This window comes from Achroia grisella, unplaced genomic scaffold (genome assembly GCF_030625045.1).
Source record: "Achroia grisella isolate CSIRO2021 unplaced genomic scaffold, CSIRO_AGI_Agris_v1 utg452, whole genome shotgun sequence".
Classification (NCBI taxonomy): Eukaryota; Metazoa; Arthropoda; class Insecta; order Lepidoptera; family Pyralidae; genus Achroia; species Achroia grisella.
The window spans coordinates 1700989-1715446 of NW_026712864.1; the positions used below are offsets into that span (position 1 = coordinate 1700989).

At 31.5% G+C, this 14458-nt stretch overlaps 2 protein-coding genes across 3 annotated transcripts in view; one reads left to right on the plus strand and one right to left on the minus strand.

The window, feature by feature from the left end:
- The window catches only part of LOC131845099 (cilia- and flagella-associated protein 299-like), a 251121-nt gene that overhangs the window by 213967 nt on the left and 22696 nt on the right, over nucleotides 1-14458 (plus strand). The window lies entirely within an intron of this gene.
- LOC131845096 (UDP-glycosyltransferase UGT5-like) lies at nucleotides 918-13914 on the minus strand. 2 transcript variants are annotated; one of them, XM_059194122.1, is made up of 4 exons: nucleotides 9823-10709; nucleotides 8880-9102; nucleotides 1751-1967; nucleotides 918-1286 (listed from the first exon to the last, which is right to left on the minus strand). In XM_059194122.1, exons 1-4 carry the CDS (start codon nucleotides 10657-10659, stop codon nucleotides 995-997), a joined length of 1569 nt encoding a protein of 522 aa, XP_059050105.1. In that variant the 5' UTR covers nucleotides 10660-10709; the 3' UTR covers nucleotides 918-994. The 2 variants fall into 2 exon arrangements, with proteins under 2 accessions (XP_059050105.1, XP_059050104.1); XM_059194121.1 differs by lacking the exon at nucleotides 9823-10709 and adding an exon at nucleotides 12985-13914 and having other exon boundaries at nucleotides 928-1286.

Genomic DNA, 14458 nt, shown 5'->3' on the forward strand with positions numbered 1-14458 from the left:
TTTCATTATAAATAAAATAAGTTTATTTATAAAATTTATAGGGGGGTCCGGCGGGGGTTTAATTTCGCAATGAGCAGAGCAAGTTATAATACTGTTAATTTCTTAAAATCGTATTCAGTAATAGTTTGCATTGGGAAATTATATCTACATAATTATACGTTTCTGACATCCATAGGCTACGGTATATTTCCTATCAGATTGACGGTAGGCTTGTCTTCCACCATCGTTGTTTTCTTATATCTTCCTATGTTTTCTTGAGATCTTAGTATACAATCTATATATATTTAAATATATATAGATTATTATAGGCGGACCCCCCTAAATTGCTTTTAGCAATAAACTTACGCCTTATTTTACGATACATGTGTCCTTTATTATATTGTTTGTGCTTCTTCTTTACTGTACGTTGCAAATAAAGTATATTCCATCTATCTATCTATCTATATATTTAAATAAATAGGATAAGGGAGAAGCAGATGATGATGCAGATTTACGTGCTCATATGTGGAAAGTATACATTATTATCGCATTGTATTTTTCGCGGATCCTAATATATAATGTATACGTACTACAGAATCAAAATTAAATTCGAATTGATATTATTGGAGAGATGTTTGAAATTTGAAAAATTTCAGCGTATTAGGTGTTACCGTCGCTTTCGGATCGCATTAAATAAAAAAAATATGAAAACAAATTTTACAAGTAAATATTGTTCGAACGATAATACATAAAGCGTCATATTAGTACTTAACTACGTAATGTACATATATATTTATAAGTGTAAAGCATGACTGTATAAAAACAGATAAGTATAAAACACGTTAAAAATTTGTAAATGTATACTTGGAGATCACAAAGAGATCATTGATAAAACCATCGATATGAAAATCACCGTAATAAATAGTTAAAATATAATAAAAAGAATAAAAACAACATAAAAAGTTGCATTAGTCTCGAATGCCTTTTATTTATTTATTTTTTCCTTAATAAATACTTATTGAATTTTCGCTTTTTTAACAAATATTAAACTTAACAGTTTTACTATAATTATTTTTATTAACTTTACAATACTATAACACAGCCCAATAATCAGTAAAAATAATAATATGAATACGCAATAGACATCTAGTAGCATATTCTCGAACCATGTATTAAGTTTTGATGGCATCGAAGGCGGTCCGGTGCCGTGTCGAGCTACGTACTCTGTCCAGTAGATGGCGCTATCCATAACATTTTGTGGTCGATCGTGCCATAGTTTTGAAATATTTTTAGCATTGTTTTGCATACTAGAACAAAGAATACACATCTAGTTAGATGTATTATGTATGTACTTGTCTTTAACATCAACTTTAATATTTATCATGACAATAGCAATATTGTTACATTCCAGCCAGTACCTCTCTATACTCCATACTGGAAGTATGGAGTTATACTTACCTATTTTAATAAGATTTGTTACATTTATAGATTTAGCAATAAGCATCGAGGCTTCCATCGTTAACTAATTTGTAATACTAATTGTAATGCTATGTCTTTTATATATTATGTTATCTGTGGTAGTACTATAAAATATAGATGTCTAGAGAACCAATTTTTGAATTCTGCTCTATTTTTTACTGATTACGAATTTTCCACAGTTCGTACCAGTCAATCAAGAAGAATTACTATGAGTCTATTATTTAGTTCAATAACTGGTATAGCGTATAAGTTTCAGTGATTCAAGAATCAACTAATATCAATGAATACTTACTCAGGCGATGTTATTTCTTTTAAAGCAGCAACCAAGTTTTCCGTATCAATCCGTTCAAACAATATCGTTTTACCCAGTCCTACATGTCTGATTGATGCAGCATTGCTGAACTGGTCGCCGAAGAATGGAATAGCCAGCATGGGCTTCCCACAATGGGCAGCCTCCGATAAACTGAGCATCCCGCCGTGTGATATAAACGCGATGACTTTTGGATGACCTTGAACATGAGATAAACAGACATACCTATAATATTTTTTTGTTTGTGATAAGTGCACATAATAATAAAAGTCAAGATAATAATTATGAACAATCCATACTTCTGTACTAATATTGGAGACTCGAAACTGCGGCTGTCTGTCTGTCTGATTGTTACATTTTCATGACTTACCGGTTAACGAATTCTAATGACTTAATTGAAAAATTAATTTGACGGGATGATAGACCACCGTCATAAATCACCAGGAAGGTTATGAGCTATTTTTATTTTTCTTATTTATACGTTACGGAAAATATTAATAAATATAAATATATATGATGAGTACAAAAGGCGGCCTTATTGCTAAGCAATCTCTTACAGGCAACCTTTAGGTAGATGGTGAAGGTATACAAAGATATAAAGAGGAAAAAGAGTGGGTGGTGCAAATGACAACACAACTAATATATAAATAATAGGTACATACGGAAAATATTAATAAATATAAATATATATGATGAGTACAAAAGGCGGCCTTATTGCTAAGCAATCTCTTACAGGCAACCTTTAGGTAGACGAAGAAGGTATAAAAACATATAAAAGATATAAATAATAGGTACATGCAAATATACATAAATATATATAGACATATATAAACTTAATAATACACATTTCCACGGAAAGTTTGAAAGAAAAGAAAGGGACTATAAGAGAAAGGAATAGTAGCACGAAAGGAAAAGGAAATGAGTTTTAACTGATGTTATAAAGCTAGCAAGAGACTGAGCGCACAGAAAAGGAGCTATCTTTTTTCTTTCTCTCTCTCGTATATCTATTATCTCAAGAATAACGCAATACTTATTTTTAGTAGATAATAAAACAAAACTGTGAAACAACATTAAAATTATGCGGATGTCTCATATACTGCGATGTATGTACATAGATAAGTTACAACATTAGGAATATATTGGAACTTTTTCTTGTTAGCTAAAATAATTTAATTCGTAATGAATACATATAAGATACAGTTCCGGGTTTGTAGTTAGTTAACAAGCCGCGCAGTACACATATCTTGTTTCGTTTTCACGTCTCCATTTTGGGAGTCATCCAGTACGAAACAAGTTAGCGGGGCTTAATGGGTGACAAGGGGTGAATTTCGTGACATCACATTTCAAAATATAGTGTATCTACTATATTTTTATAAAAATTATTTAAAGAAACGTTTTTAATTTATTACGTGACACACTACATATGTAGTGTGTGTCACATAATATAATAATAAATTAAAAACGTTACCTTTAAGGCGACGCCGTGACATAAACTATTACTTCAAAATCGGGCCCCGCGCTCTGCGCATTCATGACCCGATAGTCTGTTACGTGTCGCCGATCGACCGCCAGCGCTCGCTCGCTCTCCCCGTACCACGATATCACGAACACGCGTCCATGTCGCAATGTAACGCGTGAATCAAGTAGACGAAGCTTCGGTCCCCAATTGAACAAAACTATTACGGAGTTTCCTGTTTGTTTATATAATTTATATTTATGAAGGCACATTGATATTTTAGAATTTACAATACAGTGGAACTAACTACGATACGAATTAATTATAAAGATTCTTAAAGTAAAGAATTAAATAGAAATATTGAGGTAGAGTTACACATTCCCGTGATTATAATTAACATAAACTAGTGCTTTTATTACTATCTTTGAAAGAAACACCAAAAAATAATCTTTGTGTTTTCCGTATATATTGTAATTGGTAATTACGACGTTTATTTATATGCCAACGACATTTTTTTGAAACAGCTAGATATTTTAATGTATACTACATTAACGTACTTACGTTAAATGAAATGTGAAAATATACGAAGGTTAGTTACTTTATAAAAGAGACAGTAAGTCTACGTTTCTGTGAATGATAGGTATATCAATTAAAAAATCTATATATATTATATATTTGATACAATAAACCTAAATTTAGCAATAATGTATGTGACTTTAATTTTATTTATTTGATACGCGTAGTGGACATTATTTCTTTATGTTTTAGAAAGTATATTTTTAAAAATGTGTAAGTAATTTAACATTATATGTAAGTAAAGTACGTAAAGATATACACTTTATGACAAAATAGTAAAACTTTTACAGTTTTTTTACAATTTATAAATTATTATAATAAATATTAAGTTTTAATTACATGTAAAAAGGACGTGAACAATTACAACCTAATCATAAAAGATCTATTAACTTCATACAAATGAAATTATTGAATAATTATAGGTTTGAACATGATTATTTATATTTTTATGCATAATTTAAATAAAAAAATATGACTATTCTGCAAACCTTCTCTATATAAACTATGAGTACGCGAAATTTCATATTCATCCGTCCGCGCTGTTTTTCGTAAAAAGGATACAAAGTTATTACTTCACGTATTAATACATACGTTTTAATAAATTTATATAATACTTTTCATTATTTCACTTTTTTATTTATTTATTTCCTTGGACCTACCAAGGAATCTTAATTTTACGGCAAAATAATAAGGAAGATGGATAGTGGACACGTTTACCATGAGTGAGCGAGACAAATATGACGCCACTTTTACCAAAGGCAACAAAAGTAAGTAAAATAAAGAAAAATCTTAACCTAGTTTAGGTTTATTTAAATAAGGATAATATTGAGGAAGAAAAGTTTGAACTCGTTGTACGTGATATATATTTCGGGTCTTTGTAAAATACGATGTGCTGTGCTATTACAATAAGAAAGAACAGGAAAAAGAAAAAAAAAAGTTAAAAAGAAGAAAAGTATTTTCGTTTGTGTACAAACGAAAAGAGATCATCTGCGACCTTTTGCAACACTTCTTCCTCGTAAAGAAAAGTTCTACCTCCAGCCCGTATTTGATTCGGGAAATGGCCGCCCTCCGTGAGTGCGGCCGGTACATATAAGCAGTGATCTGGATAGCGCTCTAAATTTGGATATCTTTCACGATAAAGCCTAGCGGCAGCAATTGCATTGCATCTGCATTCCTCATAAATGAGGTGCTTGTTCGCAATTTTTTGTGAAGTAAACAACAAGGATACCAACACAAAAGTCCAATTCCAAAAGAGACAACCCAAAGTTGTCGGTATGGAATCAACAAGTTCAATTCACAAAAATCCAAGTCCAAAAAGAGAAGCCAACAACAGCGAATACGGAAAGACGCGCAGTAGACTAAGCTGAAGCTGAAACAGAATGAGCAAAATGTACTAACTGGTGTCGGACTGGTAGCGTAGCCATTTGCTTGGTATGGCGACTGTATCTGTTTCATTCGCGCGCGTTTAAACGACGCATCTCCATAACATTTTGCACATCTGTCTCGCTCGCTTTGACAACATGTCCACTACCCATTTCTCTCATCATTTTGCCGTAAAATTAAGAACCTACTACTATAAGCTTGTGTGAATAAGAAACATTTGAACGGAGTAAAATGGGTTAGCAAAAATCGGGTTACTTGAGGTTTTTTTCTCGTTTTTTTTTAGTATGAAACTAACAAGTATTGCACATTTACAATCCTGATTAAATGTCCGAACTTTTAATGGCACTTGCCAAGGCACTTTAGTACATTTTTTTAAAAGAGGGCCTTTCAAACTCGACAATTTATGAAAATTTTAAATATAGTTTAACAAATAGTCTTAATTCTAGAAAACTTGGGGCAATTGTGTCATTATTTTTTACTGTGATTCTAAGAAATGTTATTTGGCTTTATATATCCAAAGTTTAAATGAACAAAAATAATTAAAATTAACCACAATGACCGAATAATGGTAGTTTGACCAAATTTCTAAGTTTTTCTTTAATGCCCCTAATTTTCAAACTGCATGGGATAGATTTTTTTTGATTTTTCTCATGATGGTTACAATCAATTCTCTCACTGCTTGAAATTGAGTTCTGGGACAGCCTGTATATATAATCGAAGCCAAATATTTCACCATTACTTTGTTTTGCTTTCCATAGCTACAAAGACAAGTGCTTACCTAGACTTACTACAGATAAAAAGTACTTATCGGGGAAAACAAAGTTGAAAATATGTCACAAATTTTTATGTGATACTCCAACATATAGTCGGACAGACAACAATGATTAATTAAATAATATTTTTGTGAAATTATTGACAATCAATACGTTTTTTGATTACACTAAATATGTAGTAACATTGAGAAAAAAATACTTTATTTTGGATTCAATATTATATATTATTAGTATTAGTACGTATAACATTAGTACGTATAACATTTATTCGTATAAGTAAATAAAATAGTGTAAAAAATGTAAAAAGGGTAACTAAATGATTACATTACTTGAAATAGTAAAAGAATTAAGTTACAGCAATATTTAATTTTTGTATAAATTCATAGACGACTCCACGATTTTACTTCGTTATAATGAGTCAGTCGATTTTTTCTTTGGGTGTAGGGTTGTCACTTCGCCAATCCTAATAGCCGGACAGACCATCCAGTTTGGCGGGACATATTGGTAAAAAGGCCAGATACCCTACATTATTGAAGGTTTTGTGTCTCAATATCATATAAATATTTATTACAAATAAAATTTTGTAAATTATTATTAATAAGTGTTACTTTAGGTGCGACCCGTCAAAATATTTAAAATTTAAATTGGGCCGTTGATAAAAAAGGTTGCTCACCCCTGTTCTAGATAAACAGTTATCAACATTTTAAAATTCTTCTTAACGTCTAATGAAAGGTAATTGCATAAATAAGTATTATTTACCTGTACCTGTTACTTCAGCAACTAATGAAATAAAAAAACATCTAAGCAAAACAAAACTTCTTGAGTTAAGAAATAAAAAATAAAATTAGTTTTACAATAAAATAATGTAAAAGACTACCAAACGGCGTACAAGACTATATATTTAGCCAGATAAAAAAATCCCGTCAAAATCAGTGCAACCATTTCAGAGATTAGCCGGAACAAACAGACAGACAGACAGACAAAATTGGTAAAAAATGTTATTTTGGTGTATGTACCGTATTTATATTCATATGCATGTAGTAAAAAACGGTTATTTCAATATTACCAACAAACACTCCAATTTTATTTATATGTATAGATAATGGGAGTGCCCCATTTTTATTTATAAATAACTACGAAATCAAAATAATGTAAAATTTGTTTATATTTTCTTAACCATTTCTTTACATTAATACTAAAAGTTTTTTATCATTTTTAACAATTAATTGTCACTACTTTACAAATTATGACTTAGTATTACATTCGTAATATGTACAATAAATCATTACTAACTGTATTAACTTAAATACAGTAATTGTTAAATGTAAAATTAGTAACTGTCATCCGCACCATACTGTAGCGTACGCAGTATAGTATGACGAAATAATTTACGATTTGATAGCGCGCGTTCTCAGGCGAGCTATCCGCGCTAAGCACAGGTCCGACGTTAGCAGGGGCCGGGGACTGACTGACTTGCTCTAACTCTCATACAAAACAACTTGTGAGCAAAAGATTTTTTTGCGGAAAAACAGTTTATCTTGTTTAAAATAAAAACTATTGGTTATTATATACATCTGAATTGTACTATTTATGTGCGTATTTAGTATAATGTATATTGGAAAATTCGAGTCTTAAATCAGTCCCGTTTTCTTATACGAATCAAAAATATATTTTATAAGACCAATCTTTGAGATTTTTTTCTCTGCTACACAAAGTTAATCAATCATGTAACGAGAACTGTCAATATGATGTCAAAGATCTGAAAAATGAAATACCTAAATATCAGCCCCGAATGATTTGTAATTGCTGAGAAAAGTTAAGGTATCTGAGGTCAATATTTGCGATGCGTCGCCTTAAAGTCATGTGATACAATTTATAGATTGCCCCTTCGTAGGTTGAATGTATCTATATTAGGATCTGTAATAATATTAGTAATTAGTATAAATAGGACGAGTATTTTAATAAAAGTAATGTAGGTAGGTATAATGCTGCGAAAGAATAATAAAGCACATGTAAACTAATTAAAGAATATTTGGTATATTATGTATGTAATGTATAATAATACCTACTTATTCATATGTACAAATATTGATTCTCCCCCGAATTAAAAATATGTCATTGAAATATGCGACGTATTTATTATTCACATAGAGTAAATATCTTACTGATATTATAAACGCTAATATTTGTAGGTATATAGTAAGGATGAATGTTTGTTACTCTTTAGTGCAAAAATTTATTATATTTATTATTACGGATTTTGATGAAACTTTACAGTAATATAGCTTATACATCAGAATAACACAGAGTTTAATTATAAAAGATATTATGTAAATTGGGCGAATTATAATGATAATTGTCAAGTAAATGTGATGCACAGGAAGTTACGCGTGTCAGCTAGTTAGGTGCTAATACTTTTTGCTATGCTGTAAGTATAAAGCATGTGATATTTATTACAAACATTGTCACTACCAGTTTACAATATTTCACGACCTCTTGTAGTATAGTGACGTACACGTCGCCATACGTACCTAAATGAGGATCGATCCCCGTCAAGCCAATTAAAGATATGAAGTTTTCTAAATTACCTCGGATATTTACTTGATATTAGTTATCTGGTTTTTCGAAGTAGGCTATCCTCAAGATCAGGCAAGTGGTGTAATATACTTACAAAAGGATTTTTTAAATACTAATAAGCCGACTGTTTTAAGTCATATGAAAAAATATATGATTTCATTAATTATTAAATCGCATTATAGTCTGAATTAAATATGTTCTTAACAATAGTAGAAGAAATAACCTTCATGCAAATAAAGTACAAATACCTTAAAATGCAACATTTTGCGGCGCGGTAAGCAAAATCATCTCGTACAGACACCGAGGTATAAATCCAAAATATATATATAAATAAATAAAAACTTACATAAGACATCCAATTGCGGCATCCATTTCTTAGTGTACACATTATCGTTGCCCTTTGGGAAGTTGTCGTCTTCCCATTTCCAAAGTATTTTCTGCGGTATCCTTCGAAATGCTTCTAGAAACTGTTGCAACTTCTTTTCAGACATGGTGTTAGATTTAAGATTGGACCCGAAACTGAAGTAGATAACTCCATGATCAGCATTTGCCAAGAATTCTTCAATATCCTGCAAACGACGTAATAATAGAGTTCATTTCCTCACATAAGAATAGGTTTATACCTATTTTGTTTCTATGCAGGTATTACTTTTAAGAAACTGTAATATAATATATTGTATACATAGTTAAAGTAAATATTTTATGTAACTATATAATTTTTATTAGTATACGTGAAATACAAATCCCCTAATTATCGTCACAGACACGATGTGCGTTTACCTAAATCCATGAGATAATAAGTTCATACAATTATTTACGACTATTTATACGACATGGTAGGTACCATGTCGTTTCAATTCAATTTTCAAATTTCAAAATTCAAATTTCAATTTCTTTATAATTGGCAAATACAATGGACGAGAAATTTAGTTGTAAAACTTTTTAATGAACATTTCACAGTTATTTAAGGTACTTGCCTATGACAGAAGCGAACACAATAGACTTCAGCAGGTCGCAAAGATAAAATACTAGAACTTAGAACCAATTCCACTTTGTACGCCAAAATTTATTATATACGTATTTTATATATAGTATATTTTTATAATTTTACTGAAGTTGACGAGGTTTATAACATGTACGGTATAAATGTCGACTTACCAAAATAAAAGTTACATGTTCAAATTTCTGAAGTTATTGACTTATTTTTTATCAAATAAATATCCAATTATTTTGTTCCTTTTGTTTTAATTATATACTCATATTACGTAAAACTATATTAAATATATTACCTTTGAAACTTGCTTTGGAGTAGCGATATGAATTCCTCCTATTTCAAGTAATTGTGGCGATAAAATACGGGAACCAGTTACAGAGTAGTGTTGGTAAGAAAACATCATCTTAATACGTTTTCTCGCGACACTTTCTATATCCAATGAATAATTAGGAAGGTACCGCGAAAATGCACGCTCAATACTTCCCTGTAGTCTCCACCGGCCGATTGTATTGAAATACATAAGCATTAAAACTGATTCTATTTTATCATGTAATGACGGATTTGGACCAGCATATGAGAAGTAAAACGAATCAGAAGAAAGATCGAATGGAATCCCTAATCTAGGGTAAGACCACGGCAGAAGAACATGGGATGTTATGCCTATAATTGGCACATCGTACATCGCTGATGCATACACCAGGCCACAGTCGCTTATGAACTGTTCCACAAATATCACATCGTATTTATAACCGCCTTCTAAGTGGGCCTTTAAGTTTCTGTCCGTCAACAATGCATCACAGTCGTCTACTACATGAAAGTGCTCACCCAAATATATATGACTTAACAGATTTTCAATATGTATATAATTCAGATTTTCGAAATCACTTATACTTGGAAAATTGTCAGATCTCAATGCACGTTGTAAGTTCACAAACTTTATGTTATTGTTGCTTTCTTCTTGAGGAAAATTATTAACGATCGTAACATTGTGTCCACACTTAGCTAACTCTCTAAAAAGTGGATGGAACGCCATATAATGGCTTTTCAAAGGTAACGACACAATACATAATATATTGAAAGATACGACCTTGTGTAAAACAACAGCTAAAATTACAAACGCTCTTAAAATCATTCTGAATACCGACTGTCGCCAATCCGCGACAAGAGATCACAGAACACTATTTACTATACGAGCTCGCAATGACCTAGCGACTAGCGCACATTACTGTATATAGGTGACAGTACAACGATATTTAATAATACTATAGATACGGGCTCCGTACACCGTACACCGTACGGAAATAAAATCACAACAACACTAACGTCTACTCCGACTTCGATCGCTTGAACAATGTGCATATGAATAGAGATGTATAATAATTGTGTATATCCTGAATGCCTACCAATCTTAAGAAAAAAGAACTTAATTACTGTGAAGCTACAAACTGTACATAAGTATATTCTGTAGCGAAATCGGTAACCAAATCTGTTGTGCGGTTTAGCACGAAGTGTTGGACAGACAGACGGACATAGACTTTGTTTTACAGTATTTAGAGCAGATAAACCGACATAGGTACATTGTTAGCGTTGCAAACATTTTTATATATAAAATCTACTAAATCTAATCTAATCTACTTTATAAGCGTCTCACCGAATTCGTATAGCAACTGAACACTCTTCAGTTTATTTTCATAAAAAAAGCTTTAAGCTTGAAAAAAAACCATTTTAAAATGAAAATGTTACCCTTATACATGTATCCAAATTATTGCACACTCTATATACATATATTGCTAAATATATAAATGCAAAAGTGTATCTGTCTGTCCATCCAGCTATCTGTCTGTTACTTTTCCACGACGAAACGGCTGTATGGATCCCAATTAAATTTGGCTTGAAGCATTATATTATATGGCATGACTCATAAAAGACAGCCTAGCCTATGTAGGTACATAGGCTAGGCTGTCTTTTGTACAAAAAAAGCGAGAGATAGTGGAGACTAGTACTTCAGAATTTATCTGAACTAATGTTTTTGTTAGACAAAATTAAACTGTCGAAATTCGTTGTTTTCGTAAAAATGTGATATAACAAATTGCATAAACTAGGATAGCATAGATATATTATCATATTTTATGCAAGTTAAAAATAGTTAACTATACCTACATTCCTTCCTTAATGAGTCACGATCACTCAAAACATGTTTGAGCAATAAAACAAAATAGATGTATAATATATGTAAAAAACTGTTATAAAACACATATACCAATCCTACAACATAAATTATCGTTCTCTTTTACTTAAAGGAAGTGTAATTAAATTACGATGTAAGTATTTTTCAATATTCGTTCTATCTCTATTGAAAAACCTTGCATCTCCCCTCATCCAAGTGCGATTGCAATACCTACTTCTAATCGAAAATTTGCCGAAAATACATAGATACACATTCCTACAACACTTCTATCATTACAGTAAATATAAACACAATTTGCTTATTGTTCTGAAAATTCATTATAATTTTAATAACTTGCATATTTTACAAATATTTATACCTCTTGGATTGTCAATACATTATTAATCATTAATAATTAATCAAATTATGATGATTATTTTACCAAAATCGAGTATTCATTTTCGTGTCAATTTAAAACAAACATGTTTTAAGAAAATCTGACTAGTGTGAAACGTTGATATTAGTTGCCTTATCCTATGTACAAAATTTTATTAATTCGTTGTTGTGGCAAATTTTAATAGTTGCACGTTTAGTAGCCAGACGTTTGGAGACGTATGGCCTAGAACAGGCAGCCTTAAGCAAGATAAGTAGGATAGGTAAGTTATAGGACATGTACGATACTAAGGATTGGGATTCCGTTGGAAGAGGTGGGGTTTTTTGGGGGAGAAGATTAAGGTTTCTTAAGATCGGCAACGCGCCTGTGTCAAAGTACCTACATGTTCCACAGTAAGATTTACCCGCGAAATACTAGAATTCTATGGAGCTTTATCAGTTGCATAGAATTTAATATCATAAAATGTCTCATGTAAACGTCATTGTTAAACTTTCTTTCAAATTATATATTTTTTTTTCTTTGGCAAGAGGCTAGTGTTGCCTATTATGCCACTAAAAACAGGAAACGAGACGGGATAATAATTATTATATTATATTTTGACTTCTGTAACGAACCTTAGTAGCGTAATTGTAGTAGGTGACATTTACAAAAAAACTCTAAGCAATTGTGTTATTGTTTGTTTATCTAAATAAATTAAAATTAAATGTATACACTAATCCTATTTCAAATGAAAAATGCGGACTTTCTGTACATGAAAATAAAGAGAACGGCGAATGGAATATTTAAACCGAATTAGAACTTATAGTCGCATCATTAATATATAATTAAAGTGTTTTTGAAATAGCAATTCAAATAAATAATTAATAAAAGTAATGAAGCTAAAAATTGTGTCTTACCGTTGGCACAGGCTGTTGTCGACCAACGTGCATTCCTCCTATTTCCAAAGCTTGAGGTGGCAATAGACGAGCTCCAGTCACAGAATAATGTTGGTATGCAAAAACCATTTTCATTCTTTCCTTCGCTACACTTTCAATATCTAATAAGTTCTCGGGTAAATATTCAGAAAATACTTTATATATACACTCATGTATTTGCCATCGCCCGTAACTAAGCAAATATAAAATTCCTAAAGCTGACTCCATTTTCCCTAGAAGTGATGGATTAGGTCCTGATGATGAAAAGTAAAACGGGTCTGAAGCTATATCGAAGGGTATCCCCAGTCTAGGGTAAGTCCAAGGCATTAAAACGTGTGATGTGATGCCAATGATGGGAGCATCGTACATAGTAGCGGCATAAACCAAAGCGCAATCACTAAGAAACTGTTCCACGAATATCACGTCGTACTGAACACCTTTTGAACGATGTACTTTCATGTTTTCGTGTGTAAACAGACTTTTACATTCTTCTTCTACAGGCCCACTGGCTGGAATAATGACGTGCCTCAATAAGTTTATAATCTGTATTAAAGACGTGTAGCTATTCTCATAGTACTCCAGGGTGCTAAAGCTAGGGGCAACCTCATCGTTTTGTAGATTAACAAACTTGAAGTTAGGCAATGTATCTTCATCTGGGAAATGATTAATTACTGTTATATTATGTCCTCGCTTGGATATTTCTCGAAAGAGTGGATGAAACGCCATATAATGACTTCTAAATGGTCCTGATATAATAGCAAGAATATTAAACCCAAAAACATTGTTTAAATTTAAAATAATTAATATAAAAATCAGGATTACGTATTTACACATTTAAAGATATTGTCAACACGGTTATAGTAGTGAGCTAATTCCAATGAGTTTACCGACCGATCACTGAACCCGACTGACTAGTGGTACAAGTCTAAAAGGAGCCGTCATACCACAAACTAAGATTGTTTGGGTTCCGTATACACGGAAAATGGACCTCTTTTATTGTTTCTATGAAATTGTTAAAGTACTAATGTATATAAAATTTATAATGTAGGTACTTATTTTATTACCTACTACCCGGGACTATTTCTAGTTTTTTTAGATAAAATGTCTATGTCCTATGTCACGATTACTCATCATACAAACTATCTGCCGGTCAAATTGCATTAAAATCTGTTTTATTTAGGTGGGAAAAGCATGCATAGCAAAACAAGCAGACAGGCAGACACTTTCGAATTTATATTAAAATAAAATGTCATGTCATGTCTTATAGTTACGGGAGAGTAGAATGAAAAAGTAGGTTTTACCAGGAGTCAACAGAGCTTGATGAAAGAAATTGACAATTAAATCAACGTGTTCTCATCTCCTATTATAATTAGACACCAATATACATACATGCGAAAAAAACTAAATACTTAAAACATGTATACGGAACCTTATCGGTATATTTTGTTCCAGCTTG

Excerpts from the sequence above, each read along its gene's own strand:
- LOC131845096 (XM_059194121.1), bottom strand. The coding sequence starts at position 13,836 with ATGTGTAAATACGTAATCCTGATTTTTATATTAATTATTTTAAATTTA. Across the intron at positions 1,968-8,879 it reads GCCGCAATTGGATGTCTTAT|GTCATCCAAAAGTCATCGCG; the intron begins GTAAGTTTTTAT and ends CTCATGTTCAAG. Across the intron at positions 1,287-1,750 it reads AAAGAAATAACATCGCCTGA|TATGCAAAACAATGCTAAAA; the intron begins GTAAGTATTCAT and ends TCTTTGTTCTAG.